General features: G+C 42.8%; 1 protein-coding gene and 1 pseudogene across 5 annotated transcripts in view; one reads left to right on the top strand and one right to left on the bottom strand.

The window, feature by feature from the left end:
- The window catches only part of LOC146491419 (NLR family CARD domain-containing protein 3-like), a 101,345-nt pseudogene that overhangs the window by 14,807 nt on the left and 59,199 nt on the right, over positions 1 to 27,339 (bottom strand). The window lies entirely within an intron of this gene.
- Positions 454 to 26,863, top strand: LOC146491422 (NLR family CARD domain-containing protein 3-like). 4 transcript variants are annotated; one of them, XM_085152759.1, is made up of 15 exons: positions 454 to 572; positions 2,044 to 2,127; positions 2,212 to 2,322; positions 2,423 to 2,536; positions 3,178 to 3,291; positions 4,891 to 4,969; positions 5,438 to 5,666; positions 5,827 to 7,588; positions 7,682 to 7,855; positions 12,901 to 13,074; positions 14,637 to 14,792; positions 15,118 to 15,164; positions 15,340 to 17,525; positions 17,564 to 18,436; positions 26,769 to 26,863. In XM_085152759.1, exons 1-13 carry the CDS (start codon positions 523 to 525, stop codon positions 15,906 to 15,908), a joined length of 3,663 nt encoding a protein of 1,220 aa, XP_085008885.1. In that variant the 5' UTR covers positions 454 to 522; the 3' UTR covers positions 15,909 to 17,525; positions 17,564 to 18,436; positions 26,769 to 26,863. The 4 variants fall into 4 exon arrangements, with proteins under 4 accessions (XP_085008885.1, XP_085008887.1, XP_085008888.1 ...); XM_085152761.1 differs by having other exon boundaries at positions 2,248 to 2,322; XM_085152762.1 differs by lacking the exon at positions 3,178 to 3,291.

A 27,339-nucleotide genomic window follows, 5' to 3' on the forward strand; every position in this document is an offset into this window, starting at 1 on the left:
AAGTCAGAGTGATAATAATGCCATATAGAGCCGTTTAAAACTATGTCTCTTGCCGCCAGTGTTTCTATGGACAACATATAGGAATATAAGGGATAATATATAAATGGGGATTCTAAATACCACATTACTTTGGACCTCTGACATTTTATTAACGGTGTAACGTCTGGTCAACCTTTGATAAATCTTTTGAAATTTCTTAAAGTGCATTTAAAAAGAACAAAGAAAACAAAATTGACATATACAAAATAAATTACAATACCCTTAAAAGCAAATACTGCCCAGAGAGACAGCTGCCTGGTGGAGGTTTGTGCTCTCGCACTGCTTCTTATTTTTCATAGATTAACCCTTTAACCCACTAACTTATGAAAAGTTATCTTTGTGTATTTGAATTTTTGGTCTGTGGATTTAAATTGAAGTTCCACCTTAAATAATAACGCACACGAAAATACAGTGTATCTTATATTGTCTGTGTCATGGGTTGGGCTGGGTGTTTACTTCCGTCTTTTTTTAACTTTCACTTTCATGAACTGTGTGGCGCAGTTGATCGTCTCCTGTGGGAAGCTCCGTGAAAGGTAAAGCACTCTGTAATGTTTTCCTTGCTAACATCAGCTGTGTACAGGTTAGTTCCACCACAAACAACACAAATTTGCCGCTCCATAGTTCAGTTGGAACTATGGAGTTGGAACTATGGACCTTTCTTTAACTTTGTTAAAGAAAGGTGGACTGTGATATACTGAAGGGATCTGGTCAACTCAAACAGCTGGAGGCAATAAACACAACTTCACTTCCTGTTAATGTTTGTTCAAACCAGGATTAGGCTGCATTCACTGGTGCATATCACTAATAATCTCTAACAGATCCGTGTGCCTCCAGCAAATCATGTTAGGGTTTACATGCATGACTTGCATTTAAAAAAAACCCATAAAATTCAAACAAGAATATCAACCACATATATGCAATTTTATTAGGGTAGCATGATGCTGTGCTGGTTCATGACATTGTCTCCCAATAAGAAGGTCCAAGGTTTCATCCTGTCGGACTTTCTGTGTGAAGTTTCATGTTCCTCCCACAGTCCAAAAACATGCATGTTAGGTTACTTGGTGACTCTAAGGTGCCTCTTAAACTATAACTGCTGGGATAGGCTTTTGCCAGATCATAACACTCAATTGGATAAGCAGTAGAAAATAGATGTATGAACAATTTTCTAAACTAATTCTAGAATTCAAAACTTATCTTATCAAACTTCCTCCGTGAGGGGAACTTTCTTCATGTTAAAAGTGAAGCCACCAAGTGCTGCTTATTTGATCATTGGGGCTCTCTGTATAATGTTGTCAGCACCTTAACCTGACATTGAGATACTGATTTTGTGAGCTAGCTCTATAAAAATAGCTGCTGAGATGAAGCAGAAAAGAAGCAGCTGATATTTGGACAACAAACATGATGGAAAGGAGGATTTCTTTTGATGCGCACATGAATGATTTGTGTTTCATCTGCAGGTGAAGGTAGAAAGTGATGTAGATGTGACTTAAAAGACCCCAAAATTATACAGTGAAACACCAAACAATATGGTGATCCTCTATGAGCAAAGATGGAGATTATAAAGAAACACACACTGACAGGTCAGACAGGTCAGGCAAAGGTCTGCTAAACAAGCAGAACACCACTTTCTCTCTAGTTTATGAGTTATCTGCTTCAGGGTAAACTTTTATGAGTTACATCAGGGAGTAATTAGCCGCTTTCTTTGTCAGAGGAACAAGAGCATCAAGAGTCATATACAGTGAGGTTTCGACAATATTAACAAGATAATTGACATCTATTAGTTGCTCTGCATTGTGTTTAGAGATGGCACTGAAGAAAATAATGGTGGAATTATTTCTTTAACATTAGTTACAGCATTTTTAGATAGACATCTACTGCAAAGAAAAACAATCCATGGTGCTGTGTTGTCCATTATTTTAGAATTAAGTGTCATTAAGAAATAGTCAGACAAAGAGATTTTTCAGTAAATATTTCTAAATGTCCTCTTTCTACTCCGTATGTCAGGAACATGGAGGACAGAGAGGAGGGAGTCCCTCCCTCTAAAACCACTCTGTGTGGGAAACATGAGAGCCAGACCAAAGATCAGCGGTAAGATGACCATCTCTAACTGTACATGACTCTTCTCCACATCACAGCTCAGCACTAACATCACTGCTCCATCATTATTCACAGAAAAAAACACAGAATCAAACGCAAACCTGAAACTAGATCCAGCTGTGAGTTTGCCAAAAGTGAGATGTCAACAAATGACGATGTTAAAAGACAGTGCACCTCTGAATCTAAGTAAGCTGATATTAGTTACTTTTAGAACAGTTGTTATTAACGCAGGGATAATGTAGTTAAAGTGCTGCAAATATGTGTTCATTTTTTTTGTTGCTTTCAGGATCACTCAGAGTCCAGGATTTACTGAACCTGAACCCAGCTGTGTGTCCTTGAAGAGCAACCAGTCAAAGGGCATTGGAGAAACCTTTGAAGCGGAACTTTCTGAGATAGAGAGGTATTCTGTGCCTAAAGCTGTAACTGTGTTTGAAGCTCTTTTCCCCCCTAAGTGTAAAGAATCGACATGATGGGAGCCATTTATGTAGGGAAGAGTATCTGTAGGACTCCAGCTCTTCCAGCAGATAATCCCCATGTGTTGTAGACTTGAAAACAATTCTTATATTTATAGTAAAAATGTGGAACTAGATAGAAAAATGTCTTTAATTCCTAAACAGTTAACACAATACTTTAGTTAAACCTTTTAGTTTAAAGCAGAAAGTCTGCATTTCAATCACATCTTTATTGTTAGATGTAAAATCTATTTTAAATGTGTATAGAAGCTACATTATGAAAAAATTGTCAATGTACAAAAGCTTACAGACCTAACTACAAGATATCTACCATCTCAGCTTGGACACTTGAAGTTGGCAGCAGCTATTAACTATCACCATAAACCATAACTTGGTTTGCAACATAACAATGACAAATTTAGAATACTGTGACCAACATGAAAATGTCTTATAATATCCTCCATCAACACAGCATGGTTGAATTATATAGGATTAAAGAACAGCAACAAGTTTAAAGACAGCATGTCTCTAAATCCAAGTAGATTGATATCAGTTACTTTTAAAGTTGTTCTATTTCTTTTTCTGTCAGGATCCCTCAGAGAAAAGACTTTCCTGGACCTGAACTTAGCTGCGTGTCCTTAAAGAGCAACCAGTCCAAGGGCATTGGAGAAACTTTTAAAGCACGGCCTTCTGCTGTAAAGAGGTAATTTCTGATTTGTTGCAACAGTGTCTGTTGTTTTCACCCTTGACAAACACAGCAGTCAGAGTTTAAATAATAAATGCTGTAGGGGGTGTTTCTGAAGTAAAGTGGCTATAAGACTCCAATTGGTCCAGCAGTCGATGACTGGAAGATGCTAAAAAGTTTGGTGAGCATGACACCACATGAGAAGCAGGGAAGTTCATCTTTATAGAGGTTTATGGATGATTTTGGATTGTTGCATTGAAAAATGAAAGACAGTGTGGGAGAGGCAGTCTTGGATGTTGCAACATGATGTTACCAGCATTAATTTGATTTTTAAAACTGTAGTTGTAAGTCAGGAGCTCATGTCAATCTGTTTATATCGAGAAATAACAAGGGGTTGTTGTTTTTTTGGCAAGTATGGATTGATCATTTTATAATAGATACATGGTGATTTAAACATAAAATTGAGATGCAACATACCAGAAGCCAAGGGAGATGCTTTGTGTTGTTCCATTAAAAGTCTAGAAACAGCAAAATATTGCAAATCATTTAAACCATTTACATAAGAATAGCACACATACTGTTGCAATCCCAGCCTAACAGTGGTAAAGAGCGCTATTATATTTCCAGAAGTCCTTTTTATGTTCAGCATTCAAAGATGTATCTCAGCAAGAAATGCAGCCAACTTCTATTTTTCTTACTTCTAGTTATTCCTTATAGCCCAAAGTTCTTTCCCTTCACTCACCTTTATATAGACCATATTAGCTTCATGTTGATAAAATAGCTGTTTGCTGTAAAATTGTTTCCAATTCTTTGTTTGCTTCTGTACAAAAATCCATCCATTCAAATCATCCATTTTTCTGTGTTTGCTTCCTTTTCATTTTCAAAAGCTTCACTTAAAATGAACTTCCCTCTCATAACAGTTTTAACTCTGTGTCACAAAATGGTGGAACTATTGTACTCTCTATGTTTTCTGCTATGAATCATTTGTTCTCCTTTTTAATTTCTCTGAATCTCTGATTGTTGAACATACCTACATTTCTTTCCCACAGAGTATTTACAGTCCTCCCATTTTGATAAAAACGAAGGCAAATTATACTGTGATCAGACAGGTTATTATCGCTTCTCACTTGTCTCTATCTTGCAGTCTTCCCATTTATGTCTACCTGTTGTGTACTTAAACAGTCTACCATAAAGAAGACTGGGTGTAGAGATGAATAACATGTATAGCCCATCTCTGAAGGGTTGAGTTCTCTCAACATCACAGAGTAAATTTTATCTACGGGAGTGTAACGTGTCATAAGAAAATGAAAAAGAAAGTTTTTCACATGACTCTTTGCACTCCTGTACAGAAAGTACGCCCCCTGAATCAGTAGCTTATAGAATCATCTTTAGCAGCAATGAGTCAAAGTCACTGTTTTCTTTACGACTTTATCAGTTACTTACATCAGAGTGGATGAATTATGGCCCAGTCTTCTTTACAATTTTGCTTCACTTCTTTGAGGCTTGTTAGTGTTAGTTTCATGTATCTGACCCGATTCTCTGTTCAAATACAACATTACTTTATAGACCTATGTCGACAGAAACCATCTGAACAAATTCTTTATGATTCCTCCACAGAGTGGACAAGGGGACCTCTGAGTCTCAAAGTGGTCAGTCTGTGCAGCAGCATCAAATGCATATGGACTCCATATTTATGGTCTGTACAAGTACACCAACTACTTTTATATACATACCAAACAATGCTGTGCCATCTTTATTTATAAAGCATCCATTTAACATGTCCCAGGCCATGGTATCTTTCCATTAAGGGTTTTGCAGAAATCATGTAAAATGCGCATGCAATAAAAAAAAAAAAAAAAACACACGCTATAATCCACATACACGATTTGCCAATCTTCGCCAATCTGATCACCTGTCCATTGCAATTCCTATGCTGGGTTATATCTCATCACATTGTCAGCATGAACTGTCACATAGAATAGACTAAAAAGGTATAAAACAACTACAATGGACCAAAGTGCTGTACAGATGAACAAACACACCCATTCTCATCACTGTCATCTCCATGCTACAGTTTGTAAACTAGCAGATTGTCAGTCAGTTCCAACACAGACACTGCATTACTTCAGTTTGATTTGGTCATTCAAACAATATTCTATTCTAGGAGCTGGAGGGTAACGTCATCACTTTTGTGAAGAATGAGTTGAAGAAGATCCAGAAGGTTCTCAGTCCGGATTATCGCGAATGCTTGAAGAGGCAAAAGGAGGATGAGGAGGTGTTGGAAGATAGGGATGAAGAGAAGAAGAGCAGCAGCAAAGAGGCTTTTCTGAAAATCATACTGGACTTCCTGAGGAAAATGGACCAGGAGGAGCTGGCTGACCGTCTGCAGAGTAGTAAGAAGATTTCTCGTAGAATTTAAACCACTGGTTAAATGGGACATTTACCAATATCTTCATTTTATTGAAGCAACCACACTGCGAGTGAATTATATATATAAAATATTTTTTATTAACGAATTTCTTTATTTCTTTCATCTGTTTCATTTTCATTTAGGAACACATGGTGTTGTTTGCCACGATCTTAAATCTACCCTGAAGAAGAAGTTCCAGTGTGTGTTTGAGGGGATCGCTAAAGCAGGAAACCCAACCTTTCTGAATCAGATCTACACAGAGCTCTACATCACAGAAGGAGGGACTGCAGAGTTCAATGATGAACATGAGATCAGACAGATTGAAACAACATCCAGGAAACCAGACAGACCAGAAACAACAATCAGACAAGAAGACATCTTTAAAGCCTCACTTGGAAGGGATGAACCAATTAGAACAGTGCTGATAAAGGGAGTGGCTGGCATTGGGAAAACAGTCCTAATACAAAAGTTAATTCTGGACTGGGCTGAAGACAAAGCCAATGAGGACATTCAGTTTATATTTCCATTCACTTTCAGAGAGCTGAATGTTCTGAAAAAGGAAAAGTTCAGCCTGGTGGAACTTATTCATCACTTCTTTACTGAAACCAAAGAAGCAGGAATCTCCAGCTTTGAAGAGTTTAAAGTTGTGTTCATCTTTGATGGTCTGGATGAGTGTCGACTTCCTCTGGACTTCCGCAGAACTAAAGTCCTAACTGATCCTAGAAAGTCCACGTCAGTGGATGTGCTGGTAATAAACCTTATCAGGGGTAAACTACTTCCCTCTGCTCACCTCTGGATAACCACACGACCTGCAGCAGCTAATCAGATCCCTCCTAAATATGTAGATATGGTGACAGAGGTCAGAGGTTTCACTAGATCACAGAAGAAGGAGTACTTTAGGAAGAGATTCAGAGATGAGGAGCAGGCCTGCAGGATCATCTCCCACATCAATACATCACGAAGCCTCCACATCATGTGCCACATCCCAGTCTTCTGCTGGATCACTGCTACAGTTCTGGAGGATGTGCTGAAAACCAGAGAGGAAGGGGAACTGCCTGAGACCCTGACTGAGATGTACATCCACTTTCTGGTGGTTCAGGCCAAAGTGAAGAAGGTCAAGTATGATGATGGAGTTGAGACAGATCCACACTGGAGTTTGGAAAATACAAAGATGATTGAGTCTCTGGGAAAACTGGCTTTTGATCAGCTGCAGAAAGGAAACCTGATCTTCTATGAATCAGACCTGACAGAGTGTGGCATCGATATCAGAGCAGCCTCAGTGTACTCAGGAGTGTTCACACAGATCTTTAGAGAGGAGAGAGGACTGTACCAGGACAAGGTGTACTGCTTTGTCCATCTTAGCATTCAAGAGTTTCTGGCTGCTCTTCATGTCCATCTGACTTTCATTAACTCTGGAGTCAATCTGCTGGAAGGACAACAAACAGGTGCACACCTTTACCAGAGTGCTGTGGACAAGGCCTTACAGAGTCCAAATGGACACCTGGACTTGTTCCTTCGTTTCCTTCTTGGTCTGTCACTGGAGCCCAATCAGAGTCTCCTACGAGGTCTGTTAAACCAAACAGGAAGTAGCTCACAGACAAATCAGGAAACAGTCCAGTACATCAAAAAGAAGATCAATGAGAATCTGTCTGCAGAGAAAAGCATCAACCTGTTCCACTGTCTGAATGAACTGAATGATCGTTCTCTAGTAAAAGAGATCCAACAGTACTTGAGATCAGGACGTCTCTTCACAGATAAACTGTCTCCTGCTCAGTGGTCAGCTCTGGTCTTCATCTTGCTGTCAGCAGAAGAAGATCTGGATGTGTTTGACCTGAAGAAGTACTCAGTTTCAGAAGAGGCTCTACTGAGACTGCTGCCAGTGGTCAAAGCCTCCAAGAAAGCTCTGTAAGTTATTGTAAAGTTAACATTATTTTAATACATTGCCCTGGTTCAGTGATTGGGGAAAAAAAACTTGCCTTCATGTTTATGTCTTTTCAGATTGAGTGAGTGTTTCCTTTCAGAAAGAAGCTGTGAAGCTCTGTCTACAGTTCTCAGCTCTCAGTCCTCTAGACTGAAACAGCTGGAACTAGGCAACAATGACCTACAACTTTCAGGAGTACAGCTGTTATCAGTTGGATTGAAGAGTCAACACTGCACACTTGAAACTCTCAGGTCAGAGCAACTCACAGTTTGTTTTATATGTTTTTTTAGATATTTGTCTAAAGTTTCAGATTCATAAATCTCTTTAAGTTACAACAAGTACAGATCAGCGACAAAGTAATTAAAGACAAGAAGCACAGGTATTTATGCAGCAGCATACAGCCTAGTGGCAAACAAGGAACAAAATACAAATAAAATATAATGAAAAGAAATTATTCTTTTGTTAATTTTACTTAACTGTAAAGAATAAAATAGCTTAATATCATTTTAATATTTTGACTTCAATGAGAAATGCTAGACTTAGTGTGTCAAGTTTTATTTGCCATATAAAGGCAACTGTAGCACATGGCATAAAGGCATTTAGTAACAAGTAAAATAAACTATAAAAGGGAAAATATACACATTAAAAAGAAAGTGTAGAATAAATAAATACAGGTTACTAAAAATGCTATAGTAGCTATTGTGCAGAGGTAATGGCATATACATGTAGAGTGTTGTAACAACCCCTATTGTATTATAGCAATAGGGGTTGGGGGGGGGGGGGGGGGTGCCCTACTATTGTAGTAGTTGTGGGAGTCTCCTAGTGGGTGTGTGAGAGTAAAGTGGCAGCCATTACTTGCAGTTCATGTGTCTGTTCAGGAGAAACCTTACCGTTGTAACAGGCTGGTGTCGGCGACTACCGATCCCCTCACATGTATGTATGGACAGAGTAGAGCCGTGGAGACCTAGCTTGTATGGGCTTATGTTGCTGACAACGAATAAAGGTCTCTTGTTTGATTTAACTGACTGGCTTCGAGTTATCCGGTTAACCTCCACACCACACGCCTGCTGGACTTGCTAGTCGCTACTTCCTTTCCAGACTGCTGTTACAGTGTGTACAATGATTGTGCAAAATAAACTGTCCTATATTTCTGCAGTTCAGGTAGAAACTGTACCTGAATCTATTGGTGTGGTTGTAGATGCTCATATACTTCCTACCTGATGTCAGGACCATAAAGAGTGTATGGGTGGGGTGGCTGGAATCAGAGAGGATCCGGTGGACCTTCTTCTTACAACCCTATCTGAACAGGTCCTGGATGGCTGGCAGTTCAGACCCGGTGATATGTTGGGCTGATCTGATCACCTTTCATCCATCCATCCATCCATCCATCCATCTTCATCCGCTTTATCCGGGGCCGGGTCGCGGGGGCAGCAGCCTAAGCAAAGAGGCCCAGACCTCCCTCTCCCCAGCCACCTCCTCCAGCTCATCCGGGGGAACACCAAGGCGTTCCCAGGCCAGCCGAGAGATATAATCTCTCCAGCGTGTCCTGGGTCTGCCCCGGGGCCTCCTCCCGGTGGGACATGCCTGGAACACCCCACCCAGGAGGCGCCCAGGGGGCATCCTTGTCAGATGCCCAAACCACCTCAGCTGGCTCCTTTCGATGTGGAGCAGCAGCGGCTCTACTCTGAGCCCCTCCCGGATGGCCGAACTTCTCACCCTATCTCTAAGGGAGATGCCAGCCACCCTTCGGAGGAAGTTCATTTCCGCCGCTTGTATCCGCGATCTCGTCCTTTCGGTCACTACCCACAGCTCGTGTCCATAGGTGAGGGTAGGGACGCAGATCGACCGGTAAATTGAGAGCTTCGCTTTTACACTCAGCTCCCTCTTCACCACGACGGACCGGTGCAGCATCTGCATTACTGCAGCTGCAGCCCCAATCCGTCTGTCGATCTCCGGCTCCCTTCTCCCATCACTCGCGAACAAGACCCCGAGATACTTGAACTCCTCCACTTGGGGCAGGACCTCATCCCCGACCCGGAGTGGGCACTCCACCCTTTTCCGGCTGAGAACCATGGCCTCAGATTTGGAGGTGCTGATCCTCATTCCCGCTGCTTCACACTCGGCTGCGAACCGCTCCAGTGCGAGCTGGAGGCCCTCACCCAATGAAGCCAACAGAACCACACCATCCGCAAAGATCAGAGATGAGATCCTGAGGCCACCAAAGCGAAAGCCCTCCGCCACTTGGCTGCGCCTAGAAATCCTGTCCATAAAAATTATGAACAGAACCGGTGACAAAGGGCAGCCCTGGCGGAGCCCATCACCCACCGGGAACGAGTCCGACTTATTGCCGGCAATGCGAACCAAGCTCTTGCGACGGTTGTATAGGGATCGAATGGCCCGTAGCAATGGGCCAGACACCCCATACTCCCGCAACACCTCCCACAGGACACCCCGAGGGACACGGTCGAATGCCTTCTCCAAGTCCACAAAACACATGTAGACTGGTTGGTCAAACTCCCATGCACCCTCAAGTATCCTCGGGAGGATGAAGAGCTGGCCCAGTGTTCCGCGACCAGGACGAAAACCGCATTATTCCTCCTGCATCAGAGGTTCAACTAACAGACGAACTCTCCTTTCCAGCACCCTGGCATAGACTTTCCCGGGGAGGCTGAGGAGTGTGATCCCCCTGTAGTTGGAACACACCCTCCGGTCCCCCTTCTTAAAGATGGGGACCACCACCCCGGTCTGCCAACCCACGGGTACTGCCCTGATCTCCACGCAACATTGCAGAGGCGTGTCAACCAGGACAGCCCTACAACGTCCAGAGCCTTCAGGAACTCGGGGCGGACCTCATCAACACCAGGGGCTCTTGCCCTTGCTCTGCCACCAAGGAGTTGTTTAACTGCCTCAGTGACCTCGCCCCCGGAAATTGGCGGGTCATTCCCCTCATCCCCAGACTCTGCTTCCTCCTCGGAAGACGCGTCAGTGGGATTAAGGAGGTCCTCGAAGTATTCCTTCCACCGCCTGACAATTTTCTTAGTCGACGTCAGCAGCGCTCCGCCAGCACTATACACAGTGCAGGTAGAGCACCGCTTTCCCCTCCTGAGACGCCTGACGGTTTGCCAGAACCTCTTCGAGGCAGTCCGAAAGTCTTTTTCCATGGCCTCTCCGAACTCCTCCCACACCCGAGTTTTTGCTTCAGCCACTGCCCGAGCCGCATTCCGCTTGGCCTGTCGATACCTGTCGGCTGCCTCCGGAGTCCCACAGGCTAACCAAGCCCGATAGGACTCCTTCTTCAGCCTGGTGGCTCCCTTCACCTCTGGTGTCCACCATTTGGTTCGGGGATTACCACCACGGCAGGCACCAACCACCTTGCGGCCGCAGCTCAATGCAGCAGCTTCGGCAATGGAGGCGCTGAATATGGTCCATTCGGACTCGATGTCCCCCGCCTCCCTCGGAATGCTGTTGAAGCTCTGCCGGAGGTGTGCGTTGAAGATCTCGCGGACTGGGGCCTCTGCTAGTCGTTCCCAGCACACCCTCACTACGCGTTTAGGTGCACCAGGTCTGTCCAGCGTCCTCCCCCGCCACCTGATCCAACTCACCACCAGGTGGTGATCAGTTGACAGCTCAGCCCCTCTCTTTACCCGAGTGTCCAGAACATATGGTTGCAGGTCTGGTGATACGATTACAAAATCGATCATCGACCTACGGCCTAGAGCGTACTGGTGCCACGTGCACTTATGGACACTCTTATGTTCGAACAAGGTGTTCGTTATGGCCAAACTGTGATTAGCACAGAAGTCCAATAACAAAGCACCGCTCGGGTTCAGATCAGGGAGGCCGTTCCTCCCAATCACGCCCCTCCAGGTCTCGCTGTCGTTACCCACGTGAGCATTGAAGTCTCCCAGCAGGACAACAGAGTCTCCAGGTGGAGCACCTTCCACCTCCCCCACCCCCCCCCCCCCCCCCCCCCCCCCCCCCCCCAGGGACTCTAAGAAGGCTGGGTACTCCGAACTGCCACTCGGCGCATAAGCGCAGATGACAGTCAGGACCCGTTCCCCGACCCTAAGGCGCAGGGAACAAACCCTATCGTCCACCAGGAAAAACCCCAACGTACCGGCAGCAAGCCGAGGGGATATTAGAATACCCACCCCAGCCCGCCGCCTCTAACCAGGGGCAACTCCAGACTGAGACAGAGTCCAGCCCCTCTCCAGGAGACTGGTTCCAGAGCCCAAGCCGTGCGTAGAGGTGAGCCCGACTATATCTAGCCGGTACCTCTCAACCTCACGCACTAACTCAGGCTCCTTCCCCACCAGAGAGGTGACATTCCATGTCCCTATTGCCAGTCTTGGCAGCCAGGGGTCAGTCCGCCAGGGCCTCCGCTCCTTGCCGCCACCCGGCACACAATGCACCCGACCCCTATGGCGCCTCCTGCGGGTGGTGGGCCTGCGGGAGGATGGGCCCATGTCTCCTCTTCGGGCTGTGCCCGGCCGGGCCCCATGGACTAAGGCCCGGCCACCAGACACTCGCCCTCGGGCACCCTCCCCGGGCCTGGCTCCAGGGCGGGGCCCCGGTAACCCTATCCCGGGCAGGGTAAACTGTTCCCTCGGTGTTTTTTTCATAAGGGTCTTTTGAATCGCTCTTTGTCTGGTCCCTCACCCAGGACCAATTTGCCATGGGAGACCCTACCAGGGGGCAAAAGCCCCCAGACAACATAGCCCCTGGGATCCCTGGGATCCCTGGGACACACAAACCCCTCCACCACGATAAGGTTGCGATTCACGGAGGAGGTTGCGATTCACCTTTCATACTTTTCTTTTTTCATCTTTTCAATTTTATTTATATAGCGCCAAATCACAACAACAGTCGCCTCAAGGCGCTTTATATTGTACAGTAGATTGTACAATAATAGAGCCATAGAGCTTTGTGGTCCAGAGCATTACAACTGCCATCATGATAGAGCCAGACAGAATACTCTCGATGGTGCATCGATAAAAGTTGGGGAGTTTTCAAGGGTCCATGCCAAACCTCCTCACCACTCTTTTGCTGCTTTTGTGATCACATCCACGTGATGTGACCAGATCAGATCTTCAATGATGCTGATGCCCAGGAATCTGAAGCATCTGACACTCTCCCCTCAATGAAAATGGGTATGTGTCCTCCACCCTGCACTTTCCTGTAGTCCACAATGAGCTCCGAGGACAGGTTGTTGTACAATACTCTGATGTCAGGGCTCTCACCTCTGCTCTGTAAGCAGACTCGTCTCCATCAAAAATTTTGTACAATATCTTTTCAGGATGAATGGCTGTAACCTCTCTGAAAGAAGCTGTGAAAGTCTGTCCTCAGTTCTTAGCTTCCAGTTCTCCAGTGTGAGAGACCTGGATTTGAGTAACAACGACCTGCAGGATTCAGGAGTGACGCTCCTGTCAGCTGGACTGCAGAGTCCACACTGCAAACTGGAAGCTCTAAGGTCAGGGTTCATCACACTGTTAAACTCATGAACTCAAAATTACATTGTTTTAATTGTTTGGATTTTATATTCACTTTACTCAACCATCGGTGTTTATGTGTTCTATGATGTGCTTGCAAAAGTGAATGGGTACCCTGAAGGTAATATGCTGCAATTAGTATCTAGTACACAATAATACTATTTAGCTGTGCATGGGCATTGTTAGTGACACTTCAGAAACAGAAAATGTAGCTTAGACTTACTAATGAAAACCAGTCCTTATGAACATTTGAAAGGGTTTTAAATACAAATGATCACAGATTTGAGATCTGTTAATCAGCAAGTAAGAACGTGAGTCAACATTTATTATAGGGCTAAATTCCATTTGCGTGTCTATCTGTTCAAGCTTTCCATTTGACTGGAAAAATAAATATAAAACATATCCTTGCATCACTTACTGAAAAGTTTGGTTCTAAACTGTCAGTATTGGGGAGTACCGGCGTTACGTATTGAAAATACAAAATATGAGTAACTGTATTCCGTTACAGTTAACGTTTAAAAAGGTGGTATTCAGAATACAGTTACTGAAATAAATGGATTACATGGCGGTATTTTCCTGTTTCATATGTTAGGCTATGCCCTCTCTATTTCTGGTAATTCCACACCGGTGGAAACGCAAACAAAACACGCATTAAGAGGCTCTAATGCCTGTGTCTCAATCTCGCGGCCCATGTCACCCCTACTTGTGGCCCGCATAATGACGTGAAGAAATATTTTTAAAAATGATTATTCAAAAAATTATTTAATATGAAGGCAATAGGCAGAGTGTTACAGGCATATCCCTAAAGAATGTAGCCTTATGGGCAGTGCAGTCCATGCTGCAGGGAGAATGGACTGCCATACCGAGCCCAGTTGTAATTAAGCTATTAAGACTCGACTGTACACTGTGTTCATGTTTTCCTCCGAAGCAATAAGTTCCGTTGGAGCAGCCTTTCAACGCCTCTCTCTTTCTCACTAGCAAAGTTGACCCAGACAACAAAGTAAAGCTAGTTTTCAGCTACGAGCCCGACACGGAACCCGACGTATTAGCCAGAGGTCCCTTTACTACGGTTTGGAGCCGCGGACCTGTTTTATATACGTGCAGAATAGTTTTCTATATGAGATCACTGCAAAAAGTGCAGCCTTACCTGCAGCATGATAAAGCATGATAATATATTAAGTAATCCAAATTATTCAGAATACGTTACTGTCATTGAGTAACATAACGGAATACGTTACAAAATACATTTTGGGGCATGTATTCTGTAATCTGTATTGGAATATATTTTAAAAGTAGCCTTCCCAACACTGTAAACTGAATGTAGAGGTGATATTTAACTATGTTTGTGTCTAAAACTCACAAAATCAGTGTTTTTCCAAGTATCAAAATTCAATTTCCACTGCCAAAATCTGAGGGACCCATACTGTCCCCTCTCTTGTTAAAACATTTTAGTTATTTAAGTTTGAGTCTTTAACTAAAATGTGGACAAGGTACAAGTTTTTATAAATTCTTCCCCACTTGTGGTGTTTTGTGTGTCTGACAGTCTGTCAGGCTGTCTGGTTACAAAGAAAGGCTGTGATTCCCTTACATCAGCTGTAACCGCCAACACTACTCATCTGAGAGTGCTGGACCTGAGCTACAATCATCCTGGTGAGACAGGAGTGAATCTCCTGAAGCAGCTGACTCTGGAGACTCTCAGGTATGGAGTGACTGGCTGCAGCCATGTACAATGTTGATAGAGCATAAATGGGTGGAAATTTTTTCTTTGTCCTTCACTAAGTGCTGGTAGCTTTTTCTCCTTTTCTTTAAGCCAGAATATGAGCTTTATATGAACAATCACACATATAGGACCTGTTTTACATGCAGGGGATTTCTCAGAAGAACACCTGGGACATTAATTCTGTGCCTAACTTACTGTTTCATGATTTCCCATTAGTAAATGATTTAACACACACAACATAATGATTTACATATTATTTATGGTGAAAGAGACTGTGCTGGTCTGACCCCCCTCCTTCTTTCAGGGTGGAGCCTGCTGGAGTCCGATGGTTGACACCAGGTCTGAGGAAGTGTAAGTGTGTTTATAATGTGATTCATGAAAACAAAGCAGCACACATTCAACCATCTTCAAACTGTCAAATCACTCATTCACATCTCTGATGTCAGGAGTCATCATCAAAGTGTTAATCAATGAACAGATGATGGATCAATAACTGCAGCTGTATCGTGTTTGTTCTCTCCATCAGATTCCTGTCAACTCACAATCGACACAAACACAGTACACACAAACCTCCAACTGTCTGACAACAACAGCAAGGTGACACATGTGGAGGAGGTTCAGTCATATCCTGATCATCCAGACAGATTTGATGACCGTCCTCAGCTGCTGTGCAGAGATGGTCTGACTGGTCGCTGCTACTGGGAGGTCGAGTGGAGAGGCAGGGTTGATATTTCAGTGAGTTACAGAGGAATCAGAAGGAAAGGAGACAGTGTTAGTTGTTTGTTTGGTGGAAATGATCAGTCCTGGAGTCTGAGCTGCTCTGAAAATCGTTATTTTGTCTGGCACAATAACCAAAAGACATGTTTTTCTTCATCCTCCTCCTCTGTATCTAACAGAGTAGGAGTGTATGTGGACTGTCCTGCTGGCACTCTGTCCTTCTACAGAGTCTCCTCTGACACTCTGATCCACCTCCACACCTTCAACACCACATTCACTGAAACACTTTATGCTGGGTTTGCGTTCAGGCCTGTTTCTTCATTGTGTTTGTGTAAATCTGTAGAGTCAGAGATTTTCCAGGCAAACAGAAATTGTTGAACAGATAATGCAGTCTGTACATGTCTGTCACTTTCCTTGTAAACTTTGTCTCTTTAGTCCTTTATCGATGAAAGCTACAATTATTCCAGCATCCACATGTTGTTTTTCTGTCCTCCTCCTCCACTCACAGCTTTATAGTGAAGTATGCTGTGTTTCTCTAAACTTAACTCACCTGAGATTATTTCGTTTGCTGTTTGCAGTTAGTTTGCTGTACATGAGACAAACTGTGATATCAGGGAGGAATCACTGAACTACACAAACCCAGAAGATGAATTTACAAACTCTTCGGAGACATTCACACATCATTCTTCAGTGAACAAAAGTGTAGAGACCAGCTGGGGTTTATCCAGATTTTATTCATAATTAATGACTTAAATGAACCTGTGTGTGTGTGTGTGTGTGTGTGTGTGATGCCGTCTGTGATGTGATGATATTTATCTGACATTTCATAGACGCAAAAAATGAATTTCCAAAAGGAGAATAAACACCAATAACTAATGCTGCATTGCTCTAAAGCTAAGATGTAACCCTGACACATCTTTTTATGACACAGTTTTATGGCTGTATTTATGATCAACATTGTCGTACATATTGAAGCAGGAAGATGTTGATTGATTCCTGCAACCTGAATAAACTTGTGTCATTGCAACATTTGTGTTTAATATCAATCAATGATATGGATGATCAACCATGCTGATTTTATTAAATGCATGTTAATATTAATGTCCAGTGACCTTCAAGCAACTGCTATAACTACTGTAGTTTTCTTATTTGTTATGCTTAATTTGTCCACTGGGTCAGTCTGTAGAGGGTAGTGTCTCTCCTCAGTGTAAAACATTATCGCAGACCTTATAACAATGTTTCGTTCTTCAAAGAGACCCAAAACTGCACTTCTGCCACTGAAAACACTAGCATTAATATTCACCCTTCCCTTAGCTGTTAATCAGACGTTAGTTATAAGGACCAGCTGTCATCTACTCTTGAGCTCTGGCAACTTGCACTCATTCCTGTTCAAGGTGGCAAAGATTACAGGTTGTTGTTAAGTATTGCAGACTGGATTCATTTCTCCTGGCAACTGCTTAATCTGTATAACCATTAAAGGGTGGCCTAAACACTGCTGCTGTCTTGTTGTAGCTTTGCTGTCATTTACTACTGGCATTAGCTGGTTCCTTGTTTTATGCTGTTTTAGTGTTAATTGTTTGTTATATTTTAATCATGCTTTTAAAGGAGTTGCATTGTTGCAGTGTTCGCCCAGGGCGCCAAACAGGCTAGGACCGCCACTGCATGTGAGTGTACACACCGGGAAATGGGTATAACCATTTAGATTGCAGAGAGACTACACGGGTGAGTAATTGGTGGCACCTTTGGGCACTCCTTCCTGTAGGTTGCCTCCCGAAGTGGCTAGTCTCCACCATTTTGTTAAATTATTTTACTGAGTTCCATTTTAACTAGGGTTGCAGTGAATCTTGTCCTTTTAATTAATGTTTGTTGATAAAGTATTTTAATTAACTGTTTTGTATTGTCAGTCCTTCTACCTAAAAAGTGTGGGTGTCAACTTTACTGGTTTTCCTCCTTCGTGCTGCCACATAAGGAAGAAGCTTCAGCATATTTAAGTCTGTGAAGGTTCTCAGTCATCCAGGTCATCGTAGTCAAAGGAGCTTCCTGTATCCCCAACTGCTCAGTGTATGTTTGTTTTGTATGTATGTTTTGTATGTTTGTCTGTATGTTTGTCAGGTTTGTCAAACCTGAGGTTTGCAGATATGTTTGTATCTTGCAATAAATATTTGTATGTTCTGGATCTCTTTGTGGTTTGTCTGTGTCATTTTTCTTTTGTGAACAAAACAAACTCAGTGGGAAGACCACATCTTATCTGCTCTCCAAGCAGAAGTTTCCTTAGGTATTTTCAGGTCTTTCATGTAAAACAGCTGTTTGTACTTGTTAACTTTCCTGCAGTCGTTCCTCATTCTGTCCTAAATCTATTGATCTTTCTTTGCTTGGACTAGTGTCCAGTTTGTTGTGATTATTATGGAGGAAAAGGTCAGATCTACATAGGGGAAAAAAATCACTGCAGTTAGTGAGGAAATGAGTGGGAAATTTAAAAGAAATTACAGTTTCAGATTATTATTATTATTTTTACTGAGTTTGCTTTCAAAGTGAGCCTTGATATTTTGTTGGCATTTGTTTTTCATCTGCTCGATGTTTGTATTGGTGAAACCTCACAGTGAAAAGTAAAGCTTTTGACTACATTCTTCACATTTGGGTCCTTGTGTATTTCATGGTGTTTATTGTTGTTAGTGTATTTATAGAATGCTTTTTAATTTTATTGAAATCATTTAATATGTTCCCTTTCTCAATAAAAACATTTTTTCAACGTCCACAGAAGTGGTTTGTTTCATCTTTCTGCTACTACAATGGCGCCATCGTGTGGACACCAGCAGCAGCTACAAAAAGAGCTGAGGCTAAACTACAGGAAGTGTTTATTTTAAATGAAAGTGTCTTCAGCTGTGAGGCTCTGTGTTGCTGCTCAGGTATGTTATGACTTGTTTTAAAGATGTTTTGAGCTCAGACTCCTGAGATATGTGACTTTAATGTTACACAGTAATCATTTGCATACACTTTTTCGCGTCGACATAGAAACCATAAAGTGATCTCTAAACATTTAAAGAGACACAAGTGTTCCGACTGTAACTTATGTGATTTACGTTTTGTTTTTTTGAATATATAGGTCATGTTGCCACCCTTTATCCTACCGATGTGTCAGCCATATTAGACTACTCAAGGGAAAGATTACACAGGTCTGCAACCGAAAAACTGCATAAGACTTTTTGACTGTTTCTTATAGATTTTTACTCACAAAAACCACGAAGAATATTTTAAAAATTCCATCTCGTTCTTGCAAAACTCATTTTTAAGTGTAATTAAGCGTACAGTTTCCTTTTTAAAACTGAAACTTGTTATCCTATACTTGAGTAAAAAAAAAAACAAACAAAACAATAATGACTCAAGAGAACTACAAATACAAAATGCCAGGAATTCATGGAGTTCGGGGGGGGGGGGGGGGGGATTGTGAGGAGCTCAGATGCATGTTCTGATAGGTTTATTTTGTTCATAGCGAAAGGTAAGGAGTCTAAGAAAAAAAACGCATAGCTACTTGTAACCGAATATTGATTTTCTTTAATGCTTTTGTGCTTTGTTTAATGTCAACTCCTCGTGTTTCGCAAAAAACTGTAGGTGATGGAGGAAAATGGAGATCATTTTTGGATTCAGCACCCTAAAAATACATCAAATTTACCATAAATATCCCATGCAGCAAAAATGTATTTTATTTTTTGCAGACCTGTGTTATTGTAAAATTACAGTAGACACTGTACCTCACCGAGAAGTTTATAATGATACTACTACTAATACTAATAATAATAATAATCAATTAATACAGACATAAAAACCAGGTGGAAAACCTTTAAATACAAACCAAAAGATACAAAACCATGTTTATCACACATCTGTGAATATTGTGAGCAGTCAAACCCTTATTAAAATATCCTTCCCTAATTTAAACATTTCTTCAAAACATTCATTTCTATCACAACTACAAAAACATCAATAGCAGTGTAAAAGCTTTGTAGTACAATATTCACTTGTGTATTTTTAAAATGCTCAAATTATGTTATCTGTTTTAACCACTCTACACACAAGCTTAAAGGATACTGCTTTCAAAAAAGTGTTAAATCAAATGGCCAATCTCCATTAGCACTTAAGTCCAGTAGACAATAATATTTTACAACCAGCACTTGCCCGCACTTAACCATAAACAAACATCAATAGTCTTCCATACACAGACCAATAAACCAGTGTTTCCCAACCACTGTGCCGCTGCACACTGTGCCATGAGAGATCGTTAGGTGTGCCATGGGAAATTATTTAATTTCAATTAAATAAAAAATGCAATTTAATAATTACTTTGCCCAAACAGACACAGCTACTTCAACAGGCTTTGACATCACCAAGCATGTTACACTAGTCCCTCCATTTCGGGAGGCTGAGGTTGATTCTTATTTCAGCGCTTTTGAGCGTATAGCAGCCGCATTGAATTGGCCTAAGGAGTTTTGGGCGCTGCTACTCCGGTGTAAGTTAATCGGCAAGGCTCCAGAAGTATGTACTAGCCTTTCCGTTAACGACAGCCTCCAATATGATATTGTGAAAAAATCCATTCTGCACACGTTTGAACTAGTCCCTGAGGCTTACTTTCAGAAATTTTGTAAAAGTGAAAAGACCGCTGATCAAATTTTTGTGGAATTTGCCCGTGAGAAACATCACTTGTTTGAACACTGGATCCAAGCAAGCAAAGTGAAGGATATTGAGGGATTAAAGGAAGTGCTTCTTTGAGAAGAATTTAAAAAGTGTCTCCCTGATCAGTTAGTTGTTTATTTAAATGAGCAGAAGGTGACGTCCCTTCATCCTTCCTCATTTTTTCCTGCAGGATGGCGTGTTAATGAGGTGGTGGTCCTCAGATCAGCGTGAAACATTGAGTGTTCAGGGCTCGCAAAATTTCAAAATCCCTGGTAGCACTTCGGGCAGGGACTCTTCAGTCTTTGGTAGCCCAAAATAAATTTAAGTAGCCCGAATAAAAAAAGAGAACAATTTTTTTGATTGATGTTAATCAAAAAATTGTTGAAACACAAATTACAACATTGTTTAAAAATTACAATCATCAACTGAAATACTTGGTTCTAATTAAACAGAAATTTCTATGAACTTGTAAGAACTGTAGAACATGAATCAGTCTGTGTCAGATCCTGAATTTGAATTTTCCACTGAAGTCACGGGTTTTTGAAGTTTGCAAAGACTGCTAAATTGTGCCAGTGGTAGTTCACTCTTTGCAACATAGTATGCTGTTCTAAGCAGATTTTTCAGGTTTATTTTTAGTATGTTATTTGCAATTGGTGTTTGTTCTGGGAAAGATATTGCAGACTGAGCAATAATGCATTTCTTGCATTTCTCATGGGTTCTAACGGGGGCCTTTCTTAAAATTACTGGTCCCAGTAACAAAGGCGCTTGTCGACTCAGAAATCGAGGGAAAACCAACAACACACCCGGCAGAACATTATGTTATTTACACGGGTGCACATAAGTGGTCCGCATGTGCGCATTCGCTGTCAAAATAAAAGACGCACACCAGATAAGAAGTTGCAACGCGCGTTTGCGTCCATATAAAAGGCACTGTTTTTGTCCGCTAGAGTGGGATTTTCACGGCACATTCTGCACCACATCTCTGTGCGTTCATCATTTGTTTGAAGCCAGCTCACCTCCTGCAACCACTTTTCCGAGAATACGCGCTTCTTTTGTGGTTCGGACTCCTTCTGACATTTCTTTGGAGGTGGAGGAACACCAAAGTAATTGTTTAAAGGAGTTTGCTTCTTCGACATCTTTAAGAGTTCTAAACAAATGTCTGTCCTCCTCCAGAAAATCTTATGTATGCAAACACGCGTTGCAACTTCTTATCTTGTGCGCGTTTTGTATTTTGACAGCGAATGCGCACCTGCGGACCACTTATGTGCACCCCTGGTTATTTAGCTCGTCATATTGCAGCCACAGAAATTCTTTTGTCCATGAAACCATAAAGCTGCACTTTCTTTTTGCCTTATAGTCTGATTTGTCATAACTTTTCCGTTTTGTGGTAAGCTTTTCTTTGGCTGTCACTTCTTCACCCTGACCTGTCTTATTTGGCTCAGCAGAACTAAAATATATATCCTGCTGCTTTTACACACGCACTCACTTAATGCTCAGCGATTCTCTGCGCGATCAACCTCTCACATGTTTAAGCTTGCTGCGGGAGATTTCGCTTGTCATGTTTGCATAGTAAGCTAACGATTGATAAGACGATGTCAGAGGAATTGATGCGCAAATTATCGTCACTCACCAATCAGTGCTGTCGTCGCTCTCTATACACAGTTCAGCGATTGCAAAGTGAAAGCAAAAAACAAGCGCAAATTCAAACGCGATTTCAATATGTCACATACTGACAGTGGCTCACCGATGCCAATGACATAATTACCCAGCTACATTTCCGAAAGAATGCAAAAGCATTGACATACATTTTTCCTTCCTATGATAGCCCGACGGGCAGGGCAGAGATAGATTTTGGTAGCCCGACTGGAAAAATCGCTAGCCCCGGGACGTCGGGCTAGCGATTTTGCGAGCCCTGATGTTACACAGGTGGTGGTACCATCCCAGCATCGGGATCAGGTGCTAAGCTTAGCACATGACGCCGGCATGGCTGGGCATCTCGGAATAAATAAAACTTATTACCGAGTGCTGCACAACTTCTTTTGGCCTGATTTAACATGTAGCTGCTCACTGTTGGTCTTGTGCCACCTGCAAATTGGTGGGCAAACCCAATAAGCCTATTCTGCCTGTGCCATTTTCTCCTATTCCAGTAATGGGTGAACCTTTTGAAAAAGTAATACTAGACTGTGTGGGACCGTTGCCGAAAACAAAAGCCGGTCATCAGTATATTCTCACTGTAATGTGTTCAGCAACGAGATTTCTGGAGGCCATTACGTTCCGTACGGTGAAAGCCAAAGCAGTAATTAAGGCTTTGATCAAATTATTTCTATGTTTGGGTTGCCGAAAATCATTCAAACAGACCAAGGCACCAACTTTATGTCTAAAGTCTTTGCACAGGTTGTTAAAGAACTACATGCCAAGCATGTTACATCTATCCCATATCACCCCGAGAGTCAAGGTGCTTTGGAAAGGTTCCACCAAACTCTCAAAGTTATGTTACATAAGTAAGAGTCTGTTTAGAGTCTGGTAAAGAGTGGGATGAGGGTTGCCCCTATTGTTGTTTGCCATTAGAGAGGCTAAACAGCAGTCCCGCTGTTTTCGGACATGTGGTCCGAGGCCCTCTCCGACTTATGAGGGAAAAGTGGCGGAGACCCCGGAGGAGCAGTGTAGTGTTCTTAACTACGTGAGTCAGCTTTAAGATAGACATCGGCTAGCGTGGCAAATAGCCAGGGAAAACCTGAAGCAAGTGCAAACTAAAATGAAATCTTGATTTGACAAAAAATCTGTGGATAGAAGTTTTCAACCAGGGGCCAAAGTGTTCATGTCATTGCCTGTGGTGGTGTCCAGTTTACTAACGCAGTTTGCTGGTCCTTACAGTGTTGAACGTAAACTCGACAATAACAACTATGTGATTCGCACTCTAGCTCGGCGGTGAAAAACCAGAGTTTGTAATGTGAATATATTGAAACTGTTCTATCCACTTGAACAAAATACAACAGCGCCTCCAGTGTGCGCTGTTGCCATCCTCCCCGCTTACAAACTGTCGGATAATGGATTATCTGGGAGGGATGACGCAAAGGGAAATAATGCAGAGAGAAGTCAATTATCGCCGAGAGCACGGCTTAGCCGTTCCGAGTGCTAGCGCATGGAGCTCTCCATGTGTGTTAGTGCCAAAGTCTGACAATACTCCTCGATTCTGTACGGATTATCGAAAGGTAAATGCGGCCACTAAAGCCGACTCTTTCCCATTACCTTGGATGGATGACTGTGTTGATCAGGTTGGATCCGCTACTTATGTGACCAAATTGGATTGATTAAAGGGAGACTGGCAGGTTCCTTTAACTGCTAGAGCGTCTGAGATCTCCACATTCATTACCCTGATCACTTCCTTCAGTATACAGTGATGCCCTTCGGCTTGCGTAATGTGCCAGATTTCAGCGCCTGATGCCTAAGGTTTTGGTCGGGGTACCTAACTGTGATGCCTACTTAGATGATGTGGTCATCTTTTCTGCTTCCTGGAGTGTTTATCTCCAAACCCTCTTAACGGTTTTTAAATGTTTTGAGGAAACATTGCTCACCGTAAATCTGACCAAATGTGAGTTCGAAAAGCAACCATCACCTCGGCAAGCAGGTGGGTCAAGGGCGAGTGTGCCCCGTGACCGCGAAGGTAGAGGGTATTATTTTGTTTCCGATTCCACAAACAAGGAGGGCGTTACGCCACTTCTCAGGAATGTGTGGCTACTACCGAGGTTTCTGTAAAAACTTTACCTCCGTAGTCGCTCCCCTGACTGACCTGGTCAGCCCGACCAAACCCTTCATATGGACTACGGCGTGCCAAACTGCTTTAAAGTCGGTGAAGACTTTATTGTGCAGTGCCCCAGTTTTAGCAGCACCTAACTTTGCATCTCCTTTTAAGTTGGAGGTTGACGCCAGCGCAACTGCAGCGGGGGCGGTCTTGCTGCAAGCAGATAAACACAGAGTGGACCGTCTGATCTGCTCTATCTTATCCCAGGAAGGCAAGGTAACAAAATCATCTAAAGAAAACTCCATCCTCAAACATTCATCCTTCACTTCCCCTCCACACACATGAAAGATAGGCTGACCGAACAAACTACAGACCACAAAGCCAGCCAAAAAACGAGACAAAACGGATGAGCCCCCAAATCATGTTACGATCTGGCTCGGAATGACCGAGAGCAGGGTGTCCCGTGACTTCCCATGCCCAAACAGACACAGCTGCATCATTGGGCTTTTAACAATAATTTATTTATGGCAATGGCACTCAGTACAACGATAGTGGGAGTGTATGATTTCAGGGTGAGCTAAGGCCAACACAACAAACAAAACCCAACCTAAACTTCGGTTCCCCTTTGACCTCTTCAAGAAAACAACAAAAGAAATGACACTGTCTGACCTCCCTGGTCTAACAACACAGGAGAAAATAAAGCTTCCCAAAATAATTGGCAGCTCACCCCTACTTGCTCCACACTTCACACACATTCCCGAATTTAACTAATTAGCTATGGCTGCGGCTGCTCCATCTGGACCTGAGGGAAGTGCACGGGAAGTTTTCCACACCCCACACACCGCGGCTCTTCTGTCGTCCTTTTATTGATTCCGTCCACAACGGGAGCCAGTTCCATCAAGCCGTTCCTTCCGTCCACCAATCACAGCCGAGCCCCCACACACGTGAGTTGGCATACATTCATTCAGAAACAAACAAACAACACACGCACGTAACACTGCAAATAATAAAATTGTTGTTGGGAATCTGTGCTTTCAATGCAGTGACTGGTAGAGTAATTACTCTTTCATGCAGTGGGTGGCAGTGAGTAGCACATTATGACCTTGTTAAGTTAAGACAATAGAAATAGTGATGCGTGTGGTATGTGGCAGTTGCAAGACGTACAACAAAGATGGATGAATATTTAAAAAAAAAAAAAAAAACCCTGCAAACTCCGAACTGGGCCCTGGACATAATTTGTAACTCAGAGCGTAGCATGAGTGGTAGTCAAAAGAAAGCTAAATCGGTGAGCTTGAAGCAATACAGCAAAAGTTATCTTTCGTTTTGATTTACTTTCACTGGAGATCTGACTGCACCAACTCCGTTATGTTTGGTGTGTGAGGAAAAGCTCTCAAACAGTGTAATGGTCCCATGCAAGCTTTAACGTTATCTCCACACAAAACATTCCCCACTTCAAAAGAAGAACACAGACTAATTTGTTCGCCTGCGTGAAGACACTGAGAAATGGCTAACTTTAATGAGAAAAAAACACAAAGGTGTCTGAAAGAGCTCTCAAAGCTAGCTACTTAGTAGCTGAACTTATAGTCAAATCCAAAAAACGACACACAGTAGCAGAGACTTTAATCCTACCTACCTGCAAAGCTATTGTGAATGAGATGCTTGACCCTGATGCGGTTAAAGAAATAGCCAGAGTCCCGCTCTCAGAAAACACAATTGCCAGACGTATCGATGACATGTCTGCAGACATTGAAAGTTTGGTTTTGGAGAAGTTTGCGGTGCAACTTGATGAGTCTACGGACATAAGTGGACATTTCCAACTCTTGGCCAATGTGTGTTTTGTGGATGGAGACTCTATCAGAGAAGACTTTCTATTTTGCAAGGTACTACCAGAAAAAACAACAGGAGAGGAAAGTTTTTGGGTTACATCTGAATATCTTGAACAAGGAGGAATTAAGTGGAAAAACTGAGTGTCTGCATTGATGGAGCAGCAACTGTGGTTGGGCGCACCAAAGGTTTCGTTAGCAGAGTGAAAGCGGTAAACCCAGATGTTATTGTTACGCACTGTTTTCTGCAGCATGAGGCACTCGTTACCAAGACTTTACCAGCAGCTGCTTGAGTATTTCCATATGCTCATCCCAAGTCTGATTCTTTGGATTGAATGCTACTACCATGCCAATTATAGCCATTTTCCGCTTCAAATTACTGCCTTCTATTTTCAGTGGAAAACTCTTGCATTCATTGAAAGCTAGCGAAATCTGTAACTGACTCCTATCACTTTGTTCTTTTTTTTGTGTGTCCAATTGCCCACTTCCTTCCCCCTAAACGTCCTCATTGCCAAAATAATGTTGCATCTTCAAAAAGCAAAAATGGAATCACTGAACCACACACGGGGAGTATAGCTGCTTCTCGTTTACTAAACCCTTGTAGTCACTTGTTTCAGGCACAACTGTTTACATGTACCTAACTTACAGAACTCTCATCTTCTTGATCGTAGCTCAAGAGTTGGGAGTTCGCCTTGTAATCGGAAGGTTGCTGGTTCGAGCCCCGGCTCGGACAGTCTCGGTCGTTGTGTCCTTGGGCAAGACACTTCACCCGTTGCCTACTGGTGGTGGTCAGAGGGCCCGGTGGCGCCAGTGTCCGGCAGCCTCGCCTCTGTCAGTGTGCCCCAGGGTGGCTGTGGTTACAATGTAGCTTACCATCACCAGTGTGTGAATGTGTGTGTGAATGGGTGGATGACTGTGTAAAGCGCTCTGGGGTCCTTAGGGACTAGTAAAGCGCTATACAAATACAGGCCATTTACCATTTACCATTTCTCCATTACCATTCAGGTCCAGTCCAAAAAGGCTAGGCAGCGCCTGTACCATCTTTGACAACTGAGGAAGTTCGGGGTCTCTCCAGTGATCCACAGAATTTTCTATGCAGGTACTGTGGAGAGCATCCTCACACAGACAATCACATCCTGGTATGTGAATAGCTGTGTTAAGGACCAAAAAGTTCTTCAGAGAGTGATCAGTGCGGCAATGCTCTCCCATCCCTACAAGACATTTACACCAGGAGATGTTGGTCCAGAGCAGTTCAGATATTAAAGGACCCATCCCATCACAGCAACAAACTGTTCCAACTTCTGCAATCAGGCAGAAGATTCCGTCTGCACCATCTGAGCAAAAAACGGGGAGGCTCAAGAGGATCTTCTACCCTCAGGCCATCCGAGTCCTAAACCAGAACTTAATGTATATAATTCACTACTTACTGTATATAATGTCCTCTTTATGCATAGTTGAAGAGCATTTCAGGAAACATTTCATTTCACTGCGTGTTGTACTCGTATAACTATGCATGTGACAAATATCTTGAATCTTTTAAGAAACCATATATTCTTAACTGGATGATTGTAAAATG

The sequence above is a fragment of the Neolamprologus multifasciatus genome, chromosome 23 (assembly GCF_963576455.1).
Source record: "Neolamprologus multifasciatus chromosome 23, fNeoMul1.2, whole genome shotgun sequence".
Taxonomy (NCBI): domain Eukaryota; kingdom Metazoa; phylum Chordata; class Actinopteri; order Cichliformes; family Cichlidae; genus Neolamprologus; species Neolamprologus multifasciatus.